This window comes from Chiloscyllium punctatum, chromosome 4 (assembly GCF_047496795.1).
Source record: "Chiloscyllium punctatum isolate Juve2018m chromosome 4, sChiPun1.3, whole genome shotgun sequence".
NCBI classification, from domain to species: Eukaryota; Metazoa; Chordata; class Chondrichthyes; order Orectolobiformes; family Hemiscylliidae; genus Chiloscyllium; species Chiloscyllium punctatum.
Genome location: NC_092742.1, coordinates 46,691,146 through 46,713,184, shown reverse-complemented (window position 1 = coordinate 46,713,184; position 22,039 = coordinate 46,691,146). Strand labels below are relative to the sequence as shown.

Below are 22,039 nucleotides of genomic sequence, written 5' to 3'. Positions count from 1 at the left end.
ACCAGATATTCCAACCCAATCGAGTCCCACCTGCCAGCACCCGGCCCATATCTCTCCAAACCCTTCCTATTCATATACCCATCCAAATGCCTTTTAAATGTTGCAATTGTACTAGCCTCCACCACTTCCTCTGGCAGCTCATTCAAGTACCCAGCTCAGTTAACCTTGCAACATTGACAAATCTTTACAAGCAGGAAATGTTTTGTTTTGAGTGCATTTTGTGTACTAAATTATACTAAGATCAGTTGCTATATATTTATTTGGCATTTATATCAATGCACTTGAGATTACCTTGGCACATTATTATTACAAAAAATGTTTTCAGAATATACATTTGCAATGTTATAAAAGTGCTTGGTGATATCATATTGTATTTTTGTACACGTACCACCCTCTGCGTGAAAAAGTTGCCCCTTAGGTCTTTTTTATATCTTTCCCCTCTCACGTTAAACCTATGCTGTCTAGTTGTGGACTCCCCACCCCAGGGAAAAGACTTGGTCTATTTATCATATCCATACCCCACATGATTTTATAAACCTCTATAATATCACCCCTCAGCCTCAGACATTCCAGGGAAAACAGCCCCAGCCTCTCCCTATATCTCGAATCCTTAAAAATCTTCTCTTAACTCTTTCAAGTTTCACAATATGTTTATTGCTCATCCCTAACTGCCCTGGAGAAAATGGTGGTGAACAACCTCTAGAACCACTACATTTCTTGGGGTGTAGGTACACTGACAGTGCTGTTAGGAAGGGTGTTCCAGAATTCTCACCCAGTGATAGTGAAGGAATTACAAAACAGTTCCAAGTCAGAATGGTACGTGGTTTGCAGGGGAACATGTTGGTGTAGGTGTTTCATTGCAGCTGCTGCCCTTGTCCCTCAATGTGGGAGAGATTGTGGTAAGGTGATGTCAGAGGAGCTTTAGTGAGTTACTGCAGTGCATCTTGTGGATGCACCACTGCTGCCATCGTGTTAATAATGAAGAGAGTAAGTGTCACAGATATTGTCCACTTCTTTCTGCATTTGAACACAGACTGCTTCAGTATCTGAAGAGTTATGAATAGTATTGAAAATTGTGCATGCATTGCACCCTTAAGAGGGTCACTGAGCCTAGGAAAGTAACATGAGGACCTTTGGCAGGGATGTCCTTGGGCTAAGATGACTGACCTTCAATCCTTAGTCTCTTTCCTTTGTCCTTTCCAGTGGAGGGATTTCCCCACCTCACCCCACCCCACCCTCCACAATGACTTCAGTTTTGCAAGGGCTCTTTGATGTCATACTTGGTCAAATGTTGCCTTAATGTCAAGGGCAATCATTTTCACCTCACCTCTGGAGTTCAGTTCTTTAGTCCATATTTAGACCAAGGCTGGGAAGAGGTCAGAATATCAGTGTTCTTTACAGAACCTAAACTGAATGTCAGCGAGCAGTTCATTCGTTTGCAAGTACCATTTGAAAATATCATCAACAACCTCATTCACCATTTCACCAATGATTGAGATTAGATCAATGGGGGAGCTCAGGAGAATGTTAAGATGGATCATGCACTCAATACTTCTGGTTGAGGATAAATGCTGTTGCTTCAGCCTTGCCTGTTGCATTAATGTGCTTAGCTCCCCTTCTGTTAGTTGTTCAAGTGTTTAATTCTGTTAAAGTTGGACTGCCAAGGCATCCAACTTTAATTTATTAAATGTAATGAAACCTGTATCAAAAATACAGTAGCAGAAACAATTGTTTCATGTGGACTTTATATGTTGCTCATTGCAAGTTAGCACAATAAACCCCTTAACACTGCTACTAGAATCACAGCTCAGAATATACACAGATAACCTTACATTAGTTCCAACTCTCAATAAATGTGCAAATATGGTTACTAATATGTAATGTTAAACATGCTGCAGTCACTGGCATCTAAGTTTAAGTGCAATATTACTGAAGTGATTATGCTGTAAAAATTATCTGTCATTGGGAACTAGTTCATACATCCCCTGAATTTCTAAACTATTCACCTACAAGATCAAATCCCATTCACAACTGAATGGATAAACAATCCCACACTGTTTGGCAAGGTTCTTAGGCAAACTGAGCTTAAGCAGTTTCTCAAAACAAAACCACCTTAATTTGGCACTAAATTGCAAAAGAAAATGACTTTCCTACTCAAAAGAAAATACAAGGAGGCTTTGTGGTTTAGATTCCAAAGCGCAGGGTATATTATTCTGCTTTTGGCCATGTAATACATCTGACTAGGCACTTTCTGACACTAAGCCAAAGAATTCTACGCTACAGAACTTCTGTGAACAGCACATAAATTCACAATACCAGATCGAATTCAGAGCTTACCAATAAATTCTAAACTGATGGACAGTCTGCTTCAAATGTAACTGAAGTTAAATAGCTATCCACACGTCTGCTGCCTTTAGTTCTACCAGCTGTAGAAGTCATGGGTTGTTGCAGTGTGTTTTGTAAACAGGATATACTGCTGCCAAAATGCTGTGGTGGTGGGAGGGAGGGAAGGAATGTTTAAGGTAGTGGATGGGGGTGCCAATCAAGGGCTTTGTCTTTAATGGCATTTAGATTCTTGAATATTGTTTGAGCTACCCTCATTAGGCAAGTGAAGAGTATAGATCAGAGTGGTGCTAGAAAAGCACAGCAGGTCAGGCAGCATCAGAGGAGCAGGAAAATCGACATTTCGGGCAAAAGTCCTTCCAAAACGTCGATTTTCCTGCTCCTTGGATGCTGCCTGATCTGCTGTGCTTTTCCAACACCACTCTGATCTAAACTCCGGATTCCAGCATCTGCAGTCCTCACTTTTGCCTAAGTGAAAAGTATTCCATCACTCTTCCAAGGCACCTCACAAACGTGGATATGCATTTGGGAGTCTGGAGTTTAATGACTCACTGCAAAACATCCAACATCTGTTCTGATCTTGGAGCTTAAGTATTTATATAGCTGGTTCAAGTAAGTTTCTTGTAAATGTAACCTGAGGATATCAATGATAGGGAATTTCACAACTGTAATACAATTGAATGTCAAGGAAAGATGGATAGATCTTGCCTTGTTAGAAATACTAACTATCTGACACCCGAATGGCACAAACATTACTTGCCACTTATTAGCCTAAGATGGTAATATGGTGGTATGGACTGCTTCAGTATCTGAGGAATTGCAAATGATGATTATTGTGAAATCATTTGGCAATATCCCCAATTGTGACACTATGATAAAGAAAAACATTGAAAATGGTCAGGCCTAGGAAACTACTCTGAGAAACTCCTAGTGTTCTGAATTTCAGATGAAATGCCTCAAACTACAACAACCAATTTCCTAATTGGTTGATTCCAACCAATGGAGAATTTTCCAAGATTGCATTGACTTAAGTCTTTGAATCTACATCCAACAAGTACTCTCTGATTCAGGACCAGTACTCTCACCTCATTTGATGATTTCCACTCTATTAAATAAGCTCAGATCAAGGTTGTAATTAGGTCAGAGGTTCGTAACAAACCACTGACAGACAAGTTATTACGGAGTTCAGTGCCAATTGAAGGCACGCTCAATGATGCAATTCCTGACATTACATTGGATTGAGAATACACTGATGGAGTGGTAATTGGCCAAATTAGATTTGACCGGTTTTTGGAGAGAAGATAAAACTGGTGAATGATTTGGAGGCAGGTAATGCCAATGTTGTAGTTTCACTGAAACATCTTGGCAAGGGGCATGGCTATTTCTGGATGACATCTTCAGAACTAACACCAGGTTGCTGTCAATGCTTATAGCTTTATTCATAATCTTGAGCCATTATATCATATGCAGTGATCTGTAATAGATGAAAACTGGCATTTTTTTATTTCATCAGAGTGTGGGCATCATTGGCAAGATCAGGATTTGTTACTCATCAATTTTCCTTGAATTAAGTCACTTTTTAGGCCTCCACAGAGGACAGTTAGGAGTCAGCCACATTGCTGTGGGTCACATGTAAGCCAGGAGAAAGTGAGGACTGCAGATGTTGGAGATCAGAGCTGAAAATGTGTTGCTGAAAAAGCGCATCAGGTCAGGCCGCATCCAAAGAGCAGGAGAATCGACGTTTCTGGCATGTGCCCCTTCTTCAGGAATGAGGAAAGTGTGCCAAGCAGGCTAAGATAAAAGGTAGGGAGGAGGGGCATTGGAAACGCGATAGGTGTAAGGAGGTTAAGGTGAGGGTGATAGGTGGGAGTGGGAGTGGGAGTATCAGGAAGAAGATTGCAGGTTAGGAAGGTGGTGCTGAGTTCGAGGGTTGGGACCGAGACAAGGTGGGGGGAGGGGAAATTAGGAAACTGGAAAAGTCTGAGTTCATCCCTTGTGGTTGGAGGGTTCCTAGGCAGAAGATGAGGCACTCTTCCTCCAGCCGTCGTGTTGCTACGGTCTGGCAATGGAGGAGTACAAGGACCTGCATATCCTTGGTGGAGTGGGAGTTGAAATGTTGAGTCACGGGCCAGTCAGAGTAAGGATAATAAATTGTCTTCCCTAGAAAAAAAAAGTTTAGTTGTGATGTTTGGGACCTCAGGAAAGACTGAGATGCACCATCCTCTTCACTGGCTAAAGATAGTTGAAATGCTTTAAGTTTCATTTGCACCAACATGCAGGCTCCAATCAAAGAGGATAATGACTTTCACACAGCCTCCTTTACGGATTGGTTTAATTTTCTTCTGCTATACTGTATATGATTAAACCTAGCAGGGCTGCAGAGTTTTGACCTGATCCACTGATTGCAGAATACTTTGCTCTGTCCATCACATATGCTATTTAGGGTACATGCCTGTGTAACAGCTTGATGAGTGTGACACCAACCCATTCTAAGGAATATATGGTGCTGCGGCATATGTTCTCAGCTGATCAATTCTCTGGTTTGGTGGCATGGTAGGTTGAGAGATGTACACTGCAATGAACTTACATATTGTTATTGAATACAATTCTGTTGGTGGTGGCCCAGAAGCCGTCTCATAGGTGCCCTGACCTAAGCTAAATTGAAATTCAGTGTGTAAAACAAACCTAAGATAGTCAGGGGCAAACCTAGTGTTGGTAATAACACACTCGCAAAACCACCTGCATTTGTAGGAACGTCCTACGCAGGAGCACACGCAATAACCTCTGCCCGCCATCAATCTCAATGAATGCTTCGGCAAACCGTTACAGGTTTTACCTTTAACGCTTCTATCTTCAAGAACTTATACGAACACACGTGATAACATAAAAAAGGAGAAACTCACCAACCCCCACACCACAAGTGGACTCCGACCGCACACTGATGATGTCACACGACATGCTCTTGGGCCAGTAGTGATGACGTAATCGGTTCCACCTTGATTGACAGTTCGTGGTGTGAATGGGGTTAAAAGTAGCAGCCAATAGCAGTGCACTCTCGCTGCGCTATATAATCCAATGGGGACGTGTGGAACGCTTGGACACCAATCAGGGTAGCGTGGAGATAGGCTGAGGAGGGAAGAGCAGGCTGAGAATTAAACTGGTTTCTTAAAACAAAAAAAAAACCCTCATCATTCAGGTAAGGTTATTTAAAAAAACAGTTTAAACGCTATCCTATAATTTGCACTCTTTTGCTTCAAAGCTGTTATGTATTTACTCTCAATGTAAACTCAAGCAAGAGGCATCAGTGCAAATATAATAAATTGCAAAGCATTCGAAAAGGTGAATTAAAATAATTTTGAAATGAAACGAAACAGTCAACTGTGGTTGTACATTTATACTCCTTGTTCCCTACCTCTAAAATAGTTCACTCGGATGCAATTTGGCTCCGAGCGTTCTCCTGAGCATTGACTGATAAAGCAGGATTGAAGGAATTTTGAGAGTTCATGGATTGTCTCTATCTTGATGAAAGTTTCCTAGGAAGTAAAATGCTTTTAATATTGAAAACTTCATTCAAATTTAATTTTTGTGTATCTAAGATAGAGAATCCAGCAAGCTTGAAAAGGATCAAGAACGGTGTTTGTGCTAATCCATTGGTTTTAATCTGTGACATCTGGATCTTAACACGTAGATAGCTGCTGTACTTGAATTGTCCTCAAATTTACATAGAATACAACGGGAAAGGGTCACGAAGGACGAGGAATTTACGTAATCGGAAGGTTATTTGAGAATCCAATAGTGTCTTCAGCAATACGGAAGAATTCTGAAATAATCAAGAGATTATTGTTCACTAATCCACAATGTCGGAAGGGCAAAAGTATTAAAAGCTCAATGTCAAAAATCTATTTTTTTTTCAAATAAATTAAATCACGAAATCGTAAATGACTTTCGGTGACCGAGACCTAGAAATGAAAGAGAATTGTCTGAAAGATGCTAGAGACTTTGCTGCTATCGTCCAGAAGTTTACTAACCTCATTTGTTTCAAGCACTGTACAAATTTCTGTTAACTTGTTCTCGAATTAACGGTTTATAAAGCAGCTTTCTTGCTGAATGGCGTATTTTTTTTAATAGCTGCAAATGGGGCTCCATTATATTTGAAGTGCTGGGACCAAAACTATTCAAAGTCCGTCTTTTAAAATGCCATTTCTAAAACTCTTGCTTGTGTTCGCAGTAAAGTGGTTACCATGCCATTCAGCAATAGTCACAACCTTCTGAAGATGAAATATTCCGGGAAAGAAGAATTCCCGGATTTGAGCCAACATAACAACCACATGGCTAAAGTCCTGACTCTGGAGATGTATAGCAAGCTGAGAGATAAGCAAACCTCCAGCGGATTTACCCTTGACGATATCATTCAGACTGGGATTGACAACCCAGGTAAACCCGTACTGTGAGCCATCTGCTTTCCTCCGTACAGAAGCGCTGCTTTACAAAAAACATTAAGAAATTAATTGGGAAATGTATACTAACCCCGACCTTCTATTGGTTGTGTTTAAAGCCTGCCCTGACGACCCATTACATAATTGATTTGGATCATTAATTTAAAATGGAAACGCTATATTAAAAGTATGCTTCTGATTTTTAGCCTCTAGGCTGATGAGCATTATTGAATTGGATTATACCTGTGCGGCAGCGACCTTCTGTGAAGAGATAGTAGATGGTATCCGGGATATGATCCGTCTTATTTAGGTTTGCTTTTATTTCAATGTAGTTGTGATTTTCCCCTGCACCTCGAAATGACCGCGTTCAAGATGGAGAGATTATAACCAGAAGAATGCTCTGATCTGAGCAAACGCAACAACCACATGGCCAAAATGCTGTACATTGAAACTCGAGTCCAATCCCATTGGCTTTACACTCGATGATGGTACAGAGATTGATTACCCCGGTAAAACTTTTCAATCGGCTGAATGAGTGGCCAGTTCCTTCACTAATCGAGTTCCACTCGATTGTCTTAGTGGCCTGGGTGATTATTTTTGGCGGATGCTGCGTGACCTGCTGTGCTTTTCCAGCACCACTCTAGTCTTGACTGATTTTTTTTTTCTTGTCTGCTTATAAATTCGCTATTGTCAAGGAACGTTAAGACCAACCCTTGTATATCATTGCACGACCGTCTCGATGGTTTCTATATCAATGTGTATACCTCACTTGAAGTAAGCAGGTATTTTGGAAGACTTGATGGTCAGTATTGCAATCCAGTTCTAAGATTGGAAAAAGTTGTTGTTCTCAATCAGAAAAGCTAAAAGCAACATATTTCTGATGCTACAGAGTACTTTTAAAATTCATTTTTTTTTCTGTACAGGTCACCCATTTATTATGACAGTAGGTTGTGTAGCTGGTGATGAAGAATCATATGTGGTTTTTAAGGACCTCTTTGATCCAGTCATTCGGGATCGTCACGGTGGCTACAAACCTACTGATAAGCATAAAACTGATCTTAACCATGAGAATCTCCAGGTGAGGGATCTCTTCCTAGTTGAATGTATAAAAATTCACTTGTGGGATGTGGTTGTCGTTGGCTGGCCAGCATTTATTGTTCATCCCTAGTTGCCCTTTAAGGTTGTGGTGAACTGCCATCTTGAATCTCCTGTGGGTTGAGCACCAGTACAAGTAATACAATGGATTGTTTTTAACATTTTAAGAGTAAATGGATGTAAAATTGCTACTATACACTTTCTGACCTGGAAGGATTTTAACTGGCATTACAAAGGTACTTCTACTAGGCTAAATGTTTGTCAAAGCATTTGCTAACATTATTTTCATGTTGTGCAACCTAGAGAAGAATCTATTGATTTCAATTTTGATGCTACTTTTTTAACATTGAGAATTGCTGCCTGGAGGAATTTTTGTAACTTGCTATGATGCCTTTAATGGGACTGGCAAGGCTTGAGTTGTGATCTCCCTATGGTAGTATTACTGAGAGGCATTTTTTGTTGAATCTTTTTTATTATGCTCATCAGGACATAGAGTCATAGAGATATACAGCATGGAAACAGACCCTTCGGTCCAACCCCATGTGAAAGAATACCAATGTAAAAGTGTTCATTACAAAAAATAAATTTTAAAGGAAAACTTTTTCTATCTCCACCATTGTTTTACATGGAAATTAAACATTAAATTGCCCTCTTGAATTCATTTGGTCACTTTTTCAGCATTTTCTATAGTCAAGTGAGACCATTAGAGTATTGTGGATGATTAGTAGAACTGCTGCCATGGAGAGTGTGTGTGTGTGTGTGTGTGTGTGTGTGTGTGTATATACTGCCTGTTTCAACTTAGTGAAATAGCTTACACCCATTCTGATACCATTCTTGGAGTATTGCTTTGACTAATTTTTAAAAGAAAATTGGCAGTTAACTGTCAGTCATCTAACTGGTGCATTCTCAACAGCAATGCCTTTGATAACTTCTTAACCAGCCAGCATGTTCTTCCCATTCAATATAAAATGTTTTCCTTTTTCTTTTGACATTTTCATTTAATACATTTGAGTAGTAAAAGTTACAAAGATTTTGATAAAATGTCCAACAATACTACAGCTCAACACTAGCTGTGATTAGCTATTTTAAATGGAACTAAAAAATACTTATCTTGATATCCTACCATACATGACCACCGACCATACCAGAAATGTTCGTTTATAGCAAACTAGGTACGCTGGACATCCTGTAGTGTAGAAATAAAACAGCCAGTTTGCACGTGGCAAGATTTTGCCAATGGCAGCATGACTATGATCAGTGTTTTTTTTATCCCACTCAAGTACAAGGGACAATTTTTCATTTTTCTTATTTTTTCTCTCTCTCTCTCTCTCTCTCTCTCTCTCTCTCTCTCTCTCTCTCTCTCTCTCTCTCTCTCTCTCTCTCTCTCTCTCTCTCTCTCTCTCTCTCTCTCTCTCTCTCTCTCTCTCTCTCTCTCTCTCTCTCTCTCTCTCTCTCTCTCTCTCTCTCTCTCTCTCTCTCTCTCTCTCTGTGTCTGTTCACAAGAGGGTCCAGGGGTCTTCGTTTCAATGTGATAACAGAAAGGCTTAGGCTTAGAAAGTTGAATGTCTTTTTGGAAAGAGGGCAGCTCTAACAATGCAGCATTCCCTCTGCTGCATTGGTGTCAGTCTGTTTCTACTGAAGGAGAATGCAAAGGAGTGTTCATGCATAAAATGAGATGTACATCAATGCATTGTAGGACAATAATCAAATTAGGATTGTTGTTTTTTGCAAACTTTATATTCAAGGAAAACCCTTTTTCTGCCTCCTCCTATTGCTTTGTGTGGAAATTAAACTTTGATTTTATTTGGGCATTTTCACCACTTTTTTTATATTTAACTGAGATTATAGACAGTATCCAGTTAAAGGTATTTATGTATTGCACCTTTTCATCTGAACACCTTGAGCAATTTAGTTTTTAAACTTGATCTACTTACATGGAGTTATTTATTGAATGAACTGACATTGCAAGTGAGTTTGCATTCTGTCATACTGCTGTTTTTAGGAATACTTAAGCCCATTTGGCTACTTGCCAATTTTAATGCTAGATGTGAAATTGTATTGCTTTTCTACATGATTCAATATAATTGCTGCCAAATAAGGTTATAAGTTGGAAAGTGAGCAAAAAACCTAGCCAAGCTGGTATTGCATTCCCTTTTTGGTGGATTGTAATTAAGTCTGGTTAATATTATGAGGTCACATGCATCTATTATTCCATTTTTAATAGATTAACAACCCACAAAGGAAGAAATAAACATGATTGTGTTTGTTTTAAGGGTGGTGATGACCTAGATTCCAATTATGTGCTGAGCAGCCGAGTCCGCACAGGTCGCAGTATATGTGGCTTCTGCCTTCCCCCTCACTGCAGTAGAGGAGAGCGTCGTGCTATTGAGAAACTCTCAGAGGAAGGTAAAGTCAAATGGATGATGTCACTGAATTGCTTAATTTTATCTTTAATATTTAATCTGAACCATCAAAGGCATTGGAAAATGTTATACTTCACAAATATCATCTAAAACCAGCATTGAGCTCAATTATTTGATAGTACAGTCTTTTTAATTAAATTTACTCTCGTTTTTAAATTATCTTTTATTGTCTTTTAATATTCATTTGCCCCTACCCTGGTGTTTCTCTATTGTTTTCAAGTTTCAATGCTGGTGTGTTTTTTTTTTTCCAAAAATTCTACATTACCTTCTGCTCAAAAGTTAAAGCTCCTACTAGTCAAATTCAGTCAGAACATGAGTCTTGCATGAAATGGGAACTGGAATAATCTCCCCTTTTTCAGTATACTTCCTTAAACACTTTTTCAAGCTAAGAGCAGCTTCTGGCAAATCTAATGCTCCACTTAACTGCAAATACTACATCTGAAACTGTAACCCACATACTTATCCATTTATGGAAGAGAATGACTGTACTCTGTGCTTGTGACCTCTTGTTTGAAACAAATGTAGGTTTTAAACACATTAATTCTTGGAATGAAACAGCCAATGTATATGACTGTAATGTTAACTGTGTGCCTTAAAACCAAAAAAGGAGAATATTCCTCTATATGTAAAAAAAAAAGTCATTCTTTCCTATAAAGAAAGCTGTTTAAATGACAACTACTTCAATTGTTTGAAAACCCAGTAAAATTTGAGATAGGAGGATAATTATTTCCTCCTATCTGGTACAAGTGAGTAATATAAAGGTCATGGGCTGAAGTACAAATATAGCATGAATGGGTGAATAACCAGTTCTTGGTGCTGCTGACACTCCCTGAAAGCAATAATGTAACTGACTACTTGCCAAAGCTCTATGAATCATGTGTTTCAGTTTATAGCCTACAAAGTTTAAATGAAATCTGAAAAGCCCTGAATATTTACTTTACATTATAATCCCATGACATAGCTCAGAAAATGAAAATGGATTGTTTTCAGTCTTCTGCAATTTCTTAAAATTGCTTTTTTCTTTGAAATTATTTTCTGACTTGCATAATTGCAGGAATCTCTTTTTGGCTTCAACTTTGACTCTATTATTCAAAATAGAACTGATAAATTGAGGAAAAATTACATTGTACCCTTTTATATCCAGGTGAGGTAACATCTTGCTACAAATGAAGGTTAGCAAGCTGGTATCCTCCAGTTTGTTCCCAGCTCTTCCATTTTTTTCAAATCGGCTGCTCATATGCTAGAGGGATGTGGATTCCTTCTAGTTCTCAACGCCAGCATTGAAACAATTTCTTTCAGCAAGAGTTAATTTAATTTAGTTAAGTGGCAGGTTTGCAATTTTTTTTAAAAATGGAAACATACAGCCTGAACTGTTTACACTACCCTTCACGTACTATCCTGGAATGGCTTATAATTAGGCTGGGGTACACACAGCACATCAGGCTGCAGATAACCTGTGTGGGTGGGAACTACACCTACCTGAGGCTCAATCATCATCAACACTGAAATTTAGGATAAAGTGGGGCTTCCTAGCATTGCTTTCTTTCAATTCTGGCCATCGCAGAACCTGGCAAAGCTTGGGAAACTATGCTTGGGAAATATTGGACATGGCTCCTTTTGTCAGGTGATATAAATGTGGCTCACCTTGGGGGTCATCTCTGTAACATCTGGAGAGGAAGTGTGACTTTCTCTCCATTAATTTTAAGCAAGTTATTGAATCAACTGAGTTGCATTGAAAGATTCTTCAATTGTCAAAAATTCAGATCCGTGATTTTCTAACTTTTTTTTTCTGTAGTTGCTAGATTCTTTTTTTGACAAATTGGGTTAAGGACAATCCAGCAATTTTCTACAAATACATTAAGGGCAAAAAAGTAGAGAGAAAATAGGGCCTCTTGAAGAAAATCAAGACCACCCATATGGAACTACTGGAGATGGATGAGATACTAAATGAGTATTTTGTCAATACTTACTGTGGACAAGGAAGCTAGAGAACTTGGAGAAATTTTATAGTGATATCTTAAGTATCCTTATTACAGACAAGGAGATGCTTGTTGTCTTAGTGCATAAAGATGGATAAATCCCCAGGACACAATCCCAGAACTTTGTGGGAAGCAAGTGAAGAGATTGCTGGCCCCCTTGCTGAGATATTTGTTATCAATAGCCATGGGTGAGATGTTGAAAGACTGGAGGCTGGTGGATGTTGTCTATTTCTGGACTTCAGCAAGGCCTTAAAGTTCTGCATGGTAAACTGGTCACCAAAGTTAGATCACATGGAATCCAGTGAGAGCTAGTCATTTGGACAAAATTGGATTGATGGTAGGAGACAGAGGGTGGTGATAGAAAGCTGGTCAGATTGGAGGCCTATGATCAGTGATTTTGATTCTTGTGGCAATGTTGGGACAACTACTTTTTTCCTATGAATCTAGGAGGAATGGTTAGTAAGTTTGTGGATGACCCCAAATTGGTGATGTAGTGGACAGTGAAGAAGGTTATTTCAGCAGAATGGGACCTTGGTCAGATGCGCTATTGTGCCAAGAAGTGGCAGATGGAGTTTAATTTGGATAAATGTGAGGTGTTGCATTTTTTGATAAGACAAATCCAGGCAGGATTAATGATCGAGCCCTGGGAAGTGTCACCAAACAGACCACTGGGTGCAGGTTCATAGTTCCTTGAAAGTGGAGTTGCAGGTTGACAGTAATAGAAAAAAAAATCATTTGGTATACTGTCTTTATAGGTCAGTGCATTGAGTATAGAAGTTGGGAAATCATATTGTGACTGTACAGTCATTGGATAGGCCACTTTTGGAATTCTGCATTCAATTCTAGTCTCCCTGCTATAGGAAAGATGCTGTTGAAACTTGAAAGGCTAGGGCTGGATGATTTAAAGCAAAAAGTGAGACTGAATAGGTTGGGTCTATTTCCCCTGGAGCATCAGAGGCTGGGTGACCTTGAACGCTTAGCAAATAAAGAGCTATGGATAGGGTGAATAGCCAAGGTCTCCTTTTTCTTTCTTTTCCCCCCCCCCCCCCCCCCCCCCCCTTGCCAGCATAGGGGAGTCCAGAACTAGAGAGCATAGGTTTAAGGTGAGAGGAGAAAAATTTTAAACTGATTTGTTGGCAACTTTTTCTGAGGTTGGTACGTGTATGGAATGAGCTGCCAGAAGGATTGGTGGAGGCTAGTACAATTGCAGCATTTAAAAGACATCTGGATGGATATATGAATAGGAAGGGTTTAGGGAGATATGGGCCAAATGTTTGCAAATGGGACAAGATTGATTTTAGGGTATTTAGTCAGCATGCTGATTTGGACTAAAGAGCCTGTTTCTGTGCTGTACAACTAACTGGAAGAACTCCGACACTCCTCTAAATTAAATATGAAAAACTTGTGAACCCCCTTGGATACAATGCCTTCACTTTTAAGGAAAAAGGGCAACTACATTACATTGGAGTGAAGAAAATGCTCACTTTTCATTGCAGAGTCACTTTATCCACAGCAAGATCCTGAGAGGACTTCAGCCTAGGAACAGCAGAACAGTAAAAGTGTAAGGGGACAGTAGTGAATAACTGGGAAGTATACTATAGTGAGCATGGAGAACAAAGCAAGCCTTTGCTGGCTTGCTTATCCTCAAACGTTGCATCCTATACAATCATCCACCTGTGTTGATCCTCTATTGTAGAATTCTTGAAAGATCTGTGCAGGAGTCCCCAAGGAGACCAAAGATAAGAACCATGGGCCTAGATACATTAGATTTCACTTTTGTGAGTAAAGCAACCTTTCTGTTGCCCTGCAGTCTGGAGGTATCCCTGCTGTTGACTCATCAGGTTTTTACTGAAACCTCTCTCGTGACTCAAGACCAATTCTGCCCAAATTAATGAACTTTAGGGGAAACCTGCTTGCCCAAGCTTTCAAAATTTGAATCATTCGGTCCCTGTAATCTGTTTGTTTATTTAATTGACAGCTGCACATGTTTTCATTTGATTAAAATGTAGTCTCTCCAAGCCCAATATTTAGTCTTCTGAATAAGAGTTAATGGCAGTCATTTAATCTATTATTTGCCATGTCTTAAATAACCTTGATATTTTGCTTATTTTTCCTTTTCTCATTTGAGGTTTTGACTTTACAATGTAATCAAGCCAAACTGTTAAATTTGGAAATTCTCTAGTCTAATTTAAGATTATTAATAATAATATTATTATTTAGCTTTGGGAAGTCTGGATGGTGAGTTTACTGGAAAATACTATGCCCTGAAGAACATGACTGACCAGGAGCAGCAGAATCTAATTGATGACCACTTCCTGTTTGACAAGCCTGTGTCTCCACTGCTGTTGGCTTCTGGGATGGCACGTGATTGGCCTGATGGCCGAGGCATCTGGTCAGTTCTTGGTGGGAGTCGAGAACTAATGAAATGCTTGCTTATTTGAAACTATTTCAACTCTTTTGAATGCTGGTTGCTGAAGCACTGTTTTAATAGTTAATGTACTGAATGCAGGGTGGGTTTATCAATTGCCGAAGTAAAGTTAGCCTAAAATGCTTTTTTTATTAACCAGCAGCTAGTAGCTTTTCTGTCTCTGCTAGCAAATAGCTGTGCAGTTCGAAAGTTATACAAGCCATATTGAACTGGAGGACAGTTTGGGAGAAAGTTCAGCTTTCTGCAAAGATGGTCTGGAAGGGGTTGCTGTTTGGACTTTCATTTTAGAAGCTTATTTTTCAATTGGCTTGCATGTACATGCACTGTATGGCTATTACTCATTGTTAGGTTTATTATGCAGAAGTCGGTGTTTCCACAATGTAGTCTGTTTCCTCCTTTTGGTCACAAGCATGGTTTAATTTATTTCCGTAGTTTAGTTGGAAAGAACTTTTTATATTGGTTTAATTACCAATAAAAGTTCCTAAATAATAACCTTGCAAGTGTTTATGGTGGATTGTGTAAAAGTGAGTTTAGGCATTTTACAAATTTTGAATACTAGCAGGTGCTACTGCTTGCCTTCCTCCTCTTCCCTCCCCCCGCCCCCCAACCGATGTTGCAAACACAAGTGCAGACTGTCTTCACGCAATGCAACATAACGCTCTCAAAGAAGGTGGCGTCTTTGAATTTGTTACAGAATATATTGATTTGATTCTTAAAACAAATATATAACTTCTGCTAGCAATAGATTGGACAAACAAACTTCTGCCTGATAAGACACCAGGACTTGAGATCCAAACCAACACCTGCAGAACTTCCATCCTTTAAGTATTGGCTGTAATCTTCTAACATTGCCTGAATATGAGCAAGTGCTAGAAGACCAGAGAAGTGCACTCTAAAGGAGTAAATATAAAGCCAGTTCCTTTGCTTGCAAAAGCAAGAAAATTATGACAAATGTGTATTTTTTTAAAAAACACTGGTTTGGTCTCATTGGAATATTTGTGTACACTTTTAGGTATACACAAGTTGTGGGATGTGAGCATGGCTGATGAGATCAGCACTTATTGTCCATCAATATCCCTTCAAGAGTATCCAAAGCAACTGCATTCTGGGTCATGTGTAGCTAGGCAAGACTAGATAATGATGCAGATTTCCTTCCCTCTAAGATATTTGAGAACCAGATGGGTTTTTACAGCAATTAAGTAGCTTTCATTCCCTGTGTCTTTTTTTTAAATGTGACAATTAAATCTCTTCCAACTATCCTGGTGCAGTTTGAATCCATGTCCCTAGGCATTACTCAGGGATTCCAGATTACTTGTCCAGTGACATCACTCATCACTACCTGAAGGACTGGAGAGGGAACTGGAAATATTTGAGAGATTCTGGGATGAGCAATATCAGTTGCACAATTTAAATAGGAGAAGCTGTGGCTGTGGAGATGGTGGGTAGAAATTTAATTGTGGCTTTCTAGAGGAAATTTGACAATTGTGAAGTGAAATTAGCAGGGCTACAGGGGAAGGACAGATAAATGGGACTAGCCCAGAGCTCACATGAATGTGACAAGTCGAATGTAATTATTCTAATTGAGTTTTTGTCGAAAGCACAATATTTAGTTGCGACTGACACTAGCACTGACTTTAATAAATTGAAAATTACTGGTTACAAATTAATCATTTTTCTTTTTTTAGGCACAATGACAATAAGACTTTCTTAGTTTGGGTAAATGAAGAAGATCATCTTCGAGTCATTTCCATGCAGAAAGGTGGAAATATGAAAGAAGTCTTCACCCGTTTCTGTACAGGGCTAACAAAGGTACCAATCTGTACCATTAGGTTGGCAAAAGCCAAAAGCCTGTGGTGGTTTTTTGAATACTTTTTGTCTTTTCAAAATTCTAGATCGAAAATGTCTTCAAAAACAATGGTCGTGCATTTATGTGGAATGAGCACCTTGGCTACATTCTGACATGCCCCTCTAACCTGGGAACAGGTCTCCGTGCTGGTGTCCACGTGAAGCTTCCTAATCTCAGCAAACACGAAAAATTTGGTGAAATTCTGAAAAAGCTGCGACTGCAGAAACGTGGTACAGGTAGGTTGATCTTGCCTAGAAAGTACATTGTTGCAAAGCCCTGAATATTATACAGTACATTCTAGCAATAAAGTGCTAGACAGATAATCCAAGGTGAACTGACCAAATGTAAGAATTTGTAACAATAGAATTTATTCTTCAAACCAGTAACTCTTACAATCCATCATTTGATAGAAGTTTTGCTCTAGAATTTCTTGTGGCTAAGAAACTCCAGGAAAGCTGTAAACTCCTTTACATTTGCCAACAGTTGTGAAGGAGACTGTGTGGCAACAAATTCTATGATTCTGACTCTACCATGCTAGTGTTATTTGCAATATTTACTGGTTCACTGTGTCTGTGTCTCTGACCTGTGGAGTTTCTCCAATTTGTTGTTCATCAGCACTTCCTGGTTTCCTGGCAAGCATTCATTTTGTTTCTAGTCTGCTGTTCCACTATATTTAAGCCACGAGATGAGATAGGGTAGCTAAAATGAGGGCAAACTGCTACCAATGGGCACATTGACAATCAGCCACAATCAACATTTACATGCACAATACATAAAATTAGGAAATAAAATCTAATCCGATTAGAGCATTGACATGCTGAAGTAATTCTTTCAGTGCTGAAACCACCACTGTAGGGGATTTCTGTAGTGCATGTTAAGATTGCTGGTGGTTTGCATGCTGTACAAAACCCCAGTGACACAAGGACACGGCTATTACCACATTAAAAATGAGGTTGTTGGCGATGCTAGAATATAGCCAGTCCCTTTTTTTAAAATGGTTAGGCTGTCCACGACATCTTCAATTCAATACCAGTAATCCTTAATCTCCATTTAACAACATTCTGACATTTTGCCTATGTCTGTCACTAGTCACTACAACATTTTTTGGTGACCTTCCTCTATTTTTATCTAAGCAATGTTCAGTGGCTATATCTTGGATTTTGGAAGGCTGCTAACAGTCCATGAAAAATATACACTCCTAGATGAACTTGAAAGATTACCAAGTAACTCTCTGAAAGCCCTGAGAGGTGCACCATCTTGGATGGGCATCAACAGTGTGGTGGTATGAGGATGAAAGATGCCTTCAAGAAGACAACTAGCTTTTGAGTCATGGTCCACTGTCACTTGTCCAGAGCAGTATCCTTACCATCTTAGGAAGCAACTTGCTCTACAGTTAAGATCCTGCAAGCCTTTTTGAACAAATTAGCCACAACCTTATCATGCAAGATCAGACTTGAACCAAGTTAATCTGAACTAGATGCCATTGGTTCAAGATCTGCTCCAGGACCTAATGATAGCCAAGGAACATGTATTCATGACATCAACCTGCAAATCTTTTCAATGCATCCTAATTGCAGGTAGTAGGAGCAAGAGATTCCAGGTCAGCCATGTAATGGGAATGCAGCTGTAATCTTGGCTATAAATGCAAAGTTATGTTGGAATTCACAAATATGCTGATGGAGTTGACCACTGCTCCCAGATTGGAACAGACTGGTTCCAAGCTTTTTAAAAAGTCCTGTGCCAAGTTTGTTCTGGATTCCTCCTTGCTCTGTGACATTGTCCTGATTCCATTTGGCAGGCTTCTTGAGACCTCAAGTACTTTGTGCAAAATCCATCAGCCTTCTGCTGTAGCTTGCTCTTCACTTTAATCTGCAGCATAGCTGGAGGGCAATAATTTTGTTTTTTGGAATATTGGCATCTGTGATCTCATTTCCTGCACTCTGGCTGGAAGCTCATATAGATGTTCAAGTACATCCTGTGTCTCTGACATGTTTTAAACAGTGACCAATATCTGTGCCTGAAATCAAGTCCAGTGCCTCCTTTTTTTTAATCTTGAGACAACAAGATGTGGAGGACTGGGTGGTGGAATAAACTTCTAAATTAGTTTGTGAGACTTTGAAGATGGTATCCTCATACCTAATTTTCCATGTTAGCATCCAATCTAACTGGAAGCTGCCTTCTGGTGCCCTTCTGAAAAGGCCACTTGTGTAGAAGCCACTTGTGCAACATACTGGCAGTCATATACATGTGTTTCATGCATCTTCTTTTTGACATGAAATTAATAATGAATCATACTGGCTATCCTTGACCATCCATTCATTTCTAAATTCTTAATTTTATAGCCAAATATGGATTCTAAATTTATTGGCAACTGAACCTACAACATGTATTTGGCAAAATGGTGAAAACAATTATTTTTCAAGATTCTGCAATTGTTGCAGAACACTTTGAGACTGTCAAAGTATAAACTGAGCATTCTTGTAAATTTTTGGTCTGCATAATTACAGATATTGATCCTTCAAGCACAAACCAGAGAACCATTTCAGATAAAGTGGGTATAACAGTCACTCAGTCCTAGAATTCAGATTGCCACCTGATTATTTAAGAATTGAGGTGCCTCCACCTCTTTTATGGAAGCTGGTTAAGATAAGTGGTGAGGAGAATTCAGAAATTTTTTTCTTTTTTAAATGGCAAGTCCAGGATGGGGTTCTGTATCCATCTTTAAAGTACATCTAAAAGGAGCTGAACTTTACAAAGTAAGACAGAATGCATGAGGTTTAGGTTGCTGTTTTTCCTGTTATGTTCTCCATGGTTGTCCTGACTAAAGGTTTGGAGCAGAGTCTATCCAGGCACGTGAGACTAGCCCTTCCTTTTGGAGGAAGTCTGATTTGCAAACTACCAGGCATTCTGTGCCAGCGTCTGCAGTCAGCACTCTCAGCTGAGAGCAGTGGTCACTGCTCTGACCATGTGTTACCCATTACTTGGGATTGAGAGCTGGGTTCAAGAGGCCAGACAGAGGGTTAAGGACATTAATGGGGCAAAAGTCCCCTTCTAGAAGGAGAGTGCCTCTGGGGAACCGACAGAATATACACTCCGCTTACCTGCTGGGCCATCACATGGCAGTGGTCTTTCTTGACAGGCAAAATGTAGGTGGTGGGATGAATCCTGTGTAATCATCTGTGAGGCATTTTAAGGGCTTTAATAGGCCCTTGAGCAGACAAACTACCCAACACCTTTCTGATGTTAGAAAAGCTGGTAGATGCTAGAAAAGCTAGCTGCTGAATTGTATGCATATGTCTTCACCACTTCTGGTGGGAGCGGATGAAGTCCAGCCGTACAATGCAGCTTAGATCAGGTTTATCTATTGAGCCAAATTTGGATTCTGTGAATAAACTTAAACCAGTCTTTAGATTATCACTTGATTTGACATTCTTCGCCACCTTTCCCCCCCCCCCCCCCCCCCCCTGCAGATCTAGTGTATGTAGTTGCTATTTTAATTTTAATTTTAAGCACTGTCACAAGATTAAAGCATGATTCACTTCAGACTACATTAGGATATTGGAAAAATACTGAAGTAAAAGTTTAGTCTTTTTCATTTCCTTCCTACATTCTATTTTTCCATGACACTGCTAAGCTTGTTTATTTTATGGATCAGTTTCAAAAAAACTGTTTGAAAGGCTTTTGTGGATGTGTTGCTTTTGCAATTTGCCTGTGCAATTTGTTATCTTTTAAAAGGAACTTGGTGTAATTTACAACTTTTTTTATTGTAATTGTTAATTAAATCCCACTTTTTGTTGCCTGTCTGTTTTAGGATGTGAATATTCCAATGTATTTTAATGACTTGAGATTTACTTGAAAGGGAAACTGCTTTGTCTTTTTGGGTCAATTGGATTTTAGTATTTCATTACAACTCTAACTTAGTGGTATTTATTGCTTTCTCATTGCTAGGTGGTGTTGATACTGCTGCAGTTGGTGGTATTTTTGATATTTCCAATGCCGATCGTTTGGGTTTCTCTGAGGTCGAATTGGTTCAAATGGTAGTCGATGGTGTGAAGCTGCTAATTGAAATGGAGAAACGTCTTGAAAAGCGTCAGGCTATCGATGATCTTATCCCAGCTCAGAAGTAAAGTCACTTTATCGCACAACTTCTAAACTATTCAATGGATATATTGTATAATATTATGAAAACCTCAAGATGCCAGTCTGGATTGGGAAAGTGTTGTCTTTAGGAAAATATCTTCCATAAATGTAGTAGTCTTCAAATTATAATCACTGCATTGTTATTCTGATGAATTAAAATGAATAAATATACTTTGGTCCTCACAAATGAGTGCACAGTAATTTTCTTAGAATCTTGCTTAAGCCTTTCTGTGGGCCAGCTATTGTAGCTTGCATTTTTTTAACTGCTTTGGTGGTTTCAGTATCTCACTCCTAAGTTGTTTCCTGCTTAAATTCTATTTATACCAGGTCTATTCAAACAGTAACACACAAATGAGCCTTTGAATTTTGTAATTGGAGTAATTTTTAATGTTGGGATTAGATTTCTTCTGCATCATATTGAATTTGACACAAACAGGTTTTTGTTAAAATGATCAATGGCTGTGTTATGCTCCACATGCCTTCTGTCATCCTACCTCCACTAAAACAATCCGTTCAACCTTCTACACCTTTTTTTTTCTCTGCCTTGTGGCTGTCTAGCATAAACCCATTTTTATGCTATTTACCTCAGCTACTCCTTGTGAAAGAATGTTTCACTAGTTTGAATTTGAAACTGAAATTCACCTTCCCTTTAATGGATATGGTTACTATTCAGTTTTGTTTTGAATTCCCTAATTTCTGGAAGCAGTCTTTTTTTTTTTTTTTCTCTCTCATGTCTACCTCATCAGTCTCTACTTATTTAAGAACCTCTTGTTACTTTTGTCATCTTTTTGGTCTGTAAAGTTGACCAAGCAGTCATTTTTTTAAAATGTAAAGGCTGTACAAATTTAAAAAGCTATTGCTGTCAGTTGTAAAATGTCACTTTTCTTTTTGGCAATTCTGAGCCAACTAATCTTTTGTGAAACATTTAGTAGTCTAAACATGGGTATAGTGGCATCTGAAGGTGGATTAAAGAACTCCTAAAGGAAGGACATTAAACTTGAGGCTGCTGAAAAGACTTGCAAGGATGCTGTGGCTTTTTTCTCTGGAGCATTAGGTACAGAGTTGACATTAGAAGTTTATAAAATCATGAGTGGCATGGATAGGATGGATAGACTGTCTTTGTCTTTGTCTTTTTTTCTCCCCCCCTAAGGTGAAGGAATCCAAAACTAGAGAACATGTGTAAGGTGAGAGGGGAAAATTTTTTAAAAAGGACCTGATGGGTAATATTTTTCATGCAGAGTATGGTGCATGTGTGAAACAAGCTGCCAGAAGAAGTGTTGGAGGCTGGTACAATTACAACACAAAGGAATCTGGATGGGCATATGAATAGGGAGGGTAAAGAGGGTATG

The 22,039-nt window shown here is 39.1% G+C and overlaps 2 protein-coding genes across 2 annotated transcripts in view; one reads left to right on the top strand and one right to left on the bottom strand.

Moving 5' to 3' along the window:
* trmt61a (tRNA methyltransferase 61A) overlaps window positions 1-5,427 on the bottom strand; it is a 38,436-nt gene extending 33,009 nt beyond the window's left edge. The window contains exon 1 of the mRNA XM_072568586.1: window positions 5,247-5,427. Coding sequence (XP_072424687.1) covers window positions 5,247-5,301 — 55 coding nt within the window. The 5' untranslated portion in view covers window positions 5,302-5,427. The remainder of the gene's footprint in view (window positions 1-5,246) is intronic.
* LOC140476258 (creatine kinase B-type) lies at window positions 5,417-20,877 on the top strand. Its single transcript, XM_072568585.1, has 8 exons — window positions 5,417-5,539; window positions 6,572-6,777; window positions 7,703-7,857; window positions 10,148-10,280; window positions 14,497-14,668; window positions 16,390-16,513; window positions 16,597-16,786; window positions 20,499-20,877. The coding sequence occupies exons 2-8, from the start codon at window positions 6,585-6,587 to the stop codon at window positions 20,675-20,677; spliced, it is 1,146 nt and encodes a 381-aa protein (XP_072424686.1). The 5' UTR covers window positions 5,417-5,539; window positions 6,572-6,584; the 3' UTR covers window positions 20,678-20,877.
* The last annotated feature ends 1,162 nt before the right edge of the window (window positions 20,878-22,039 follow it).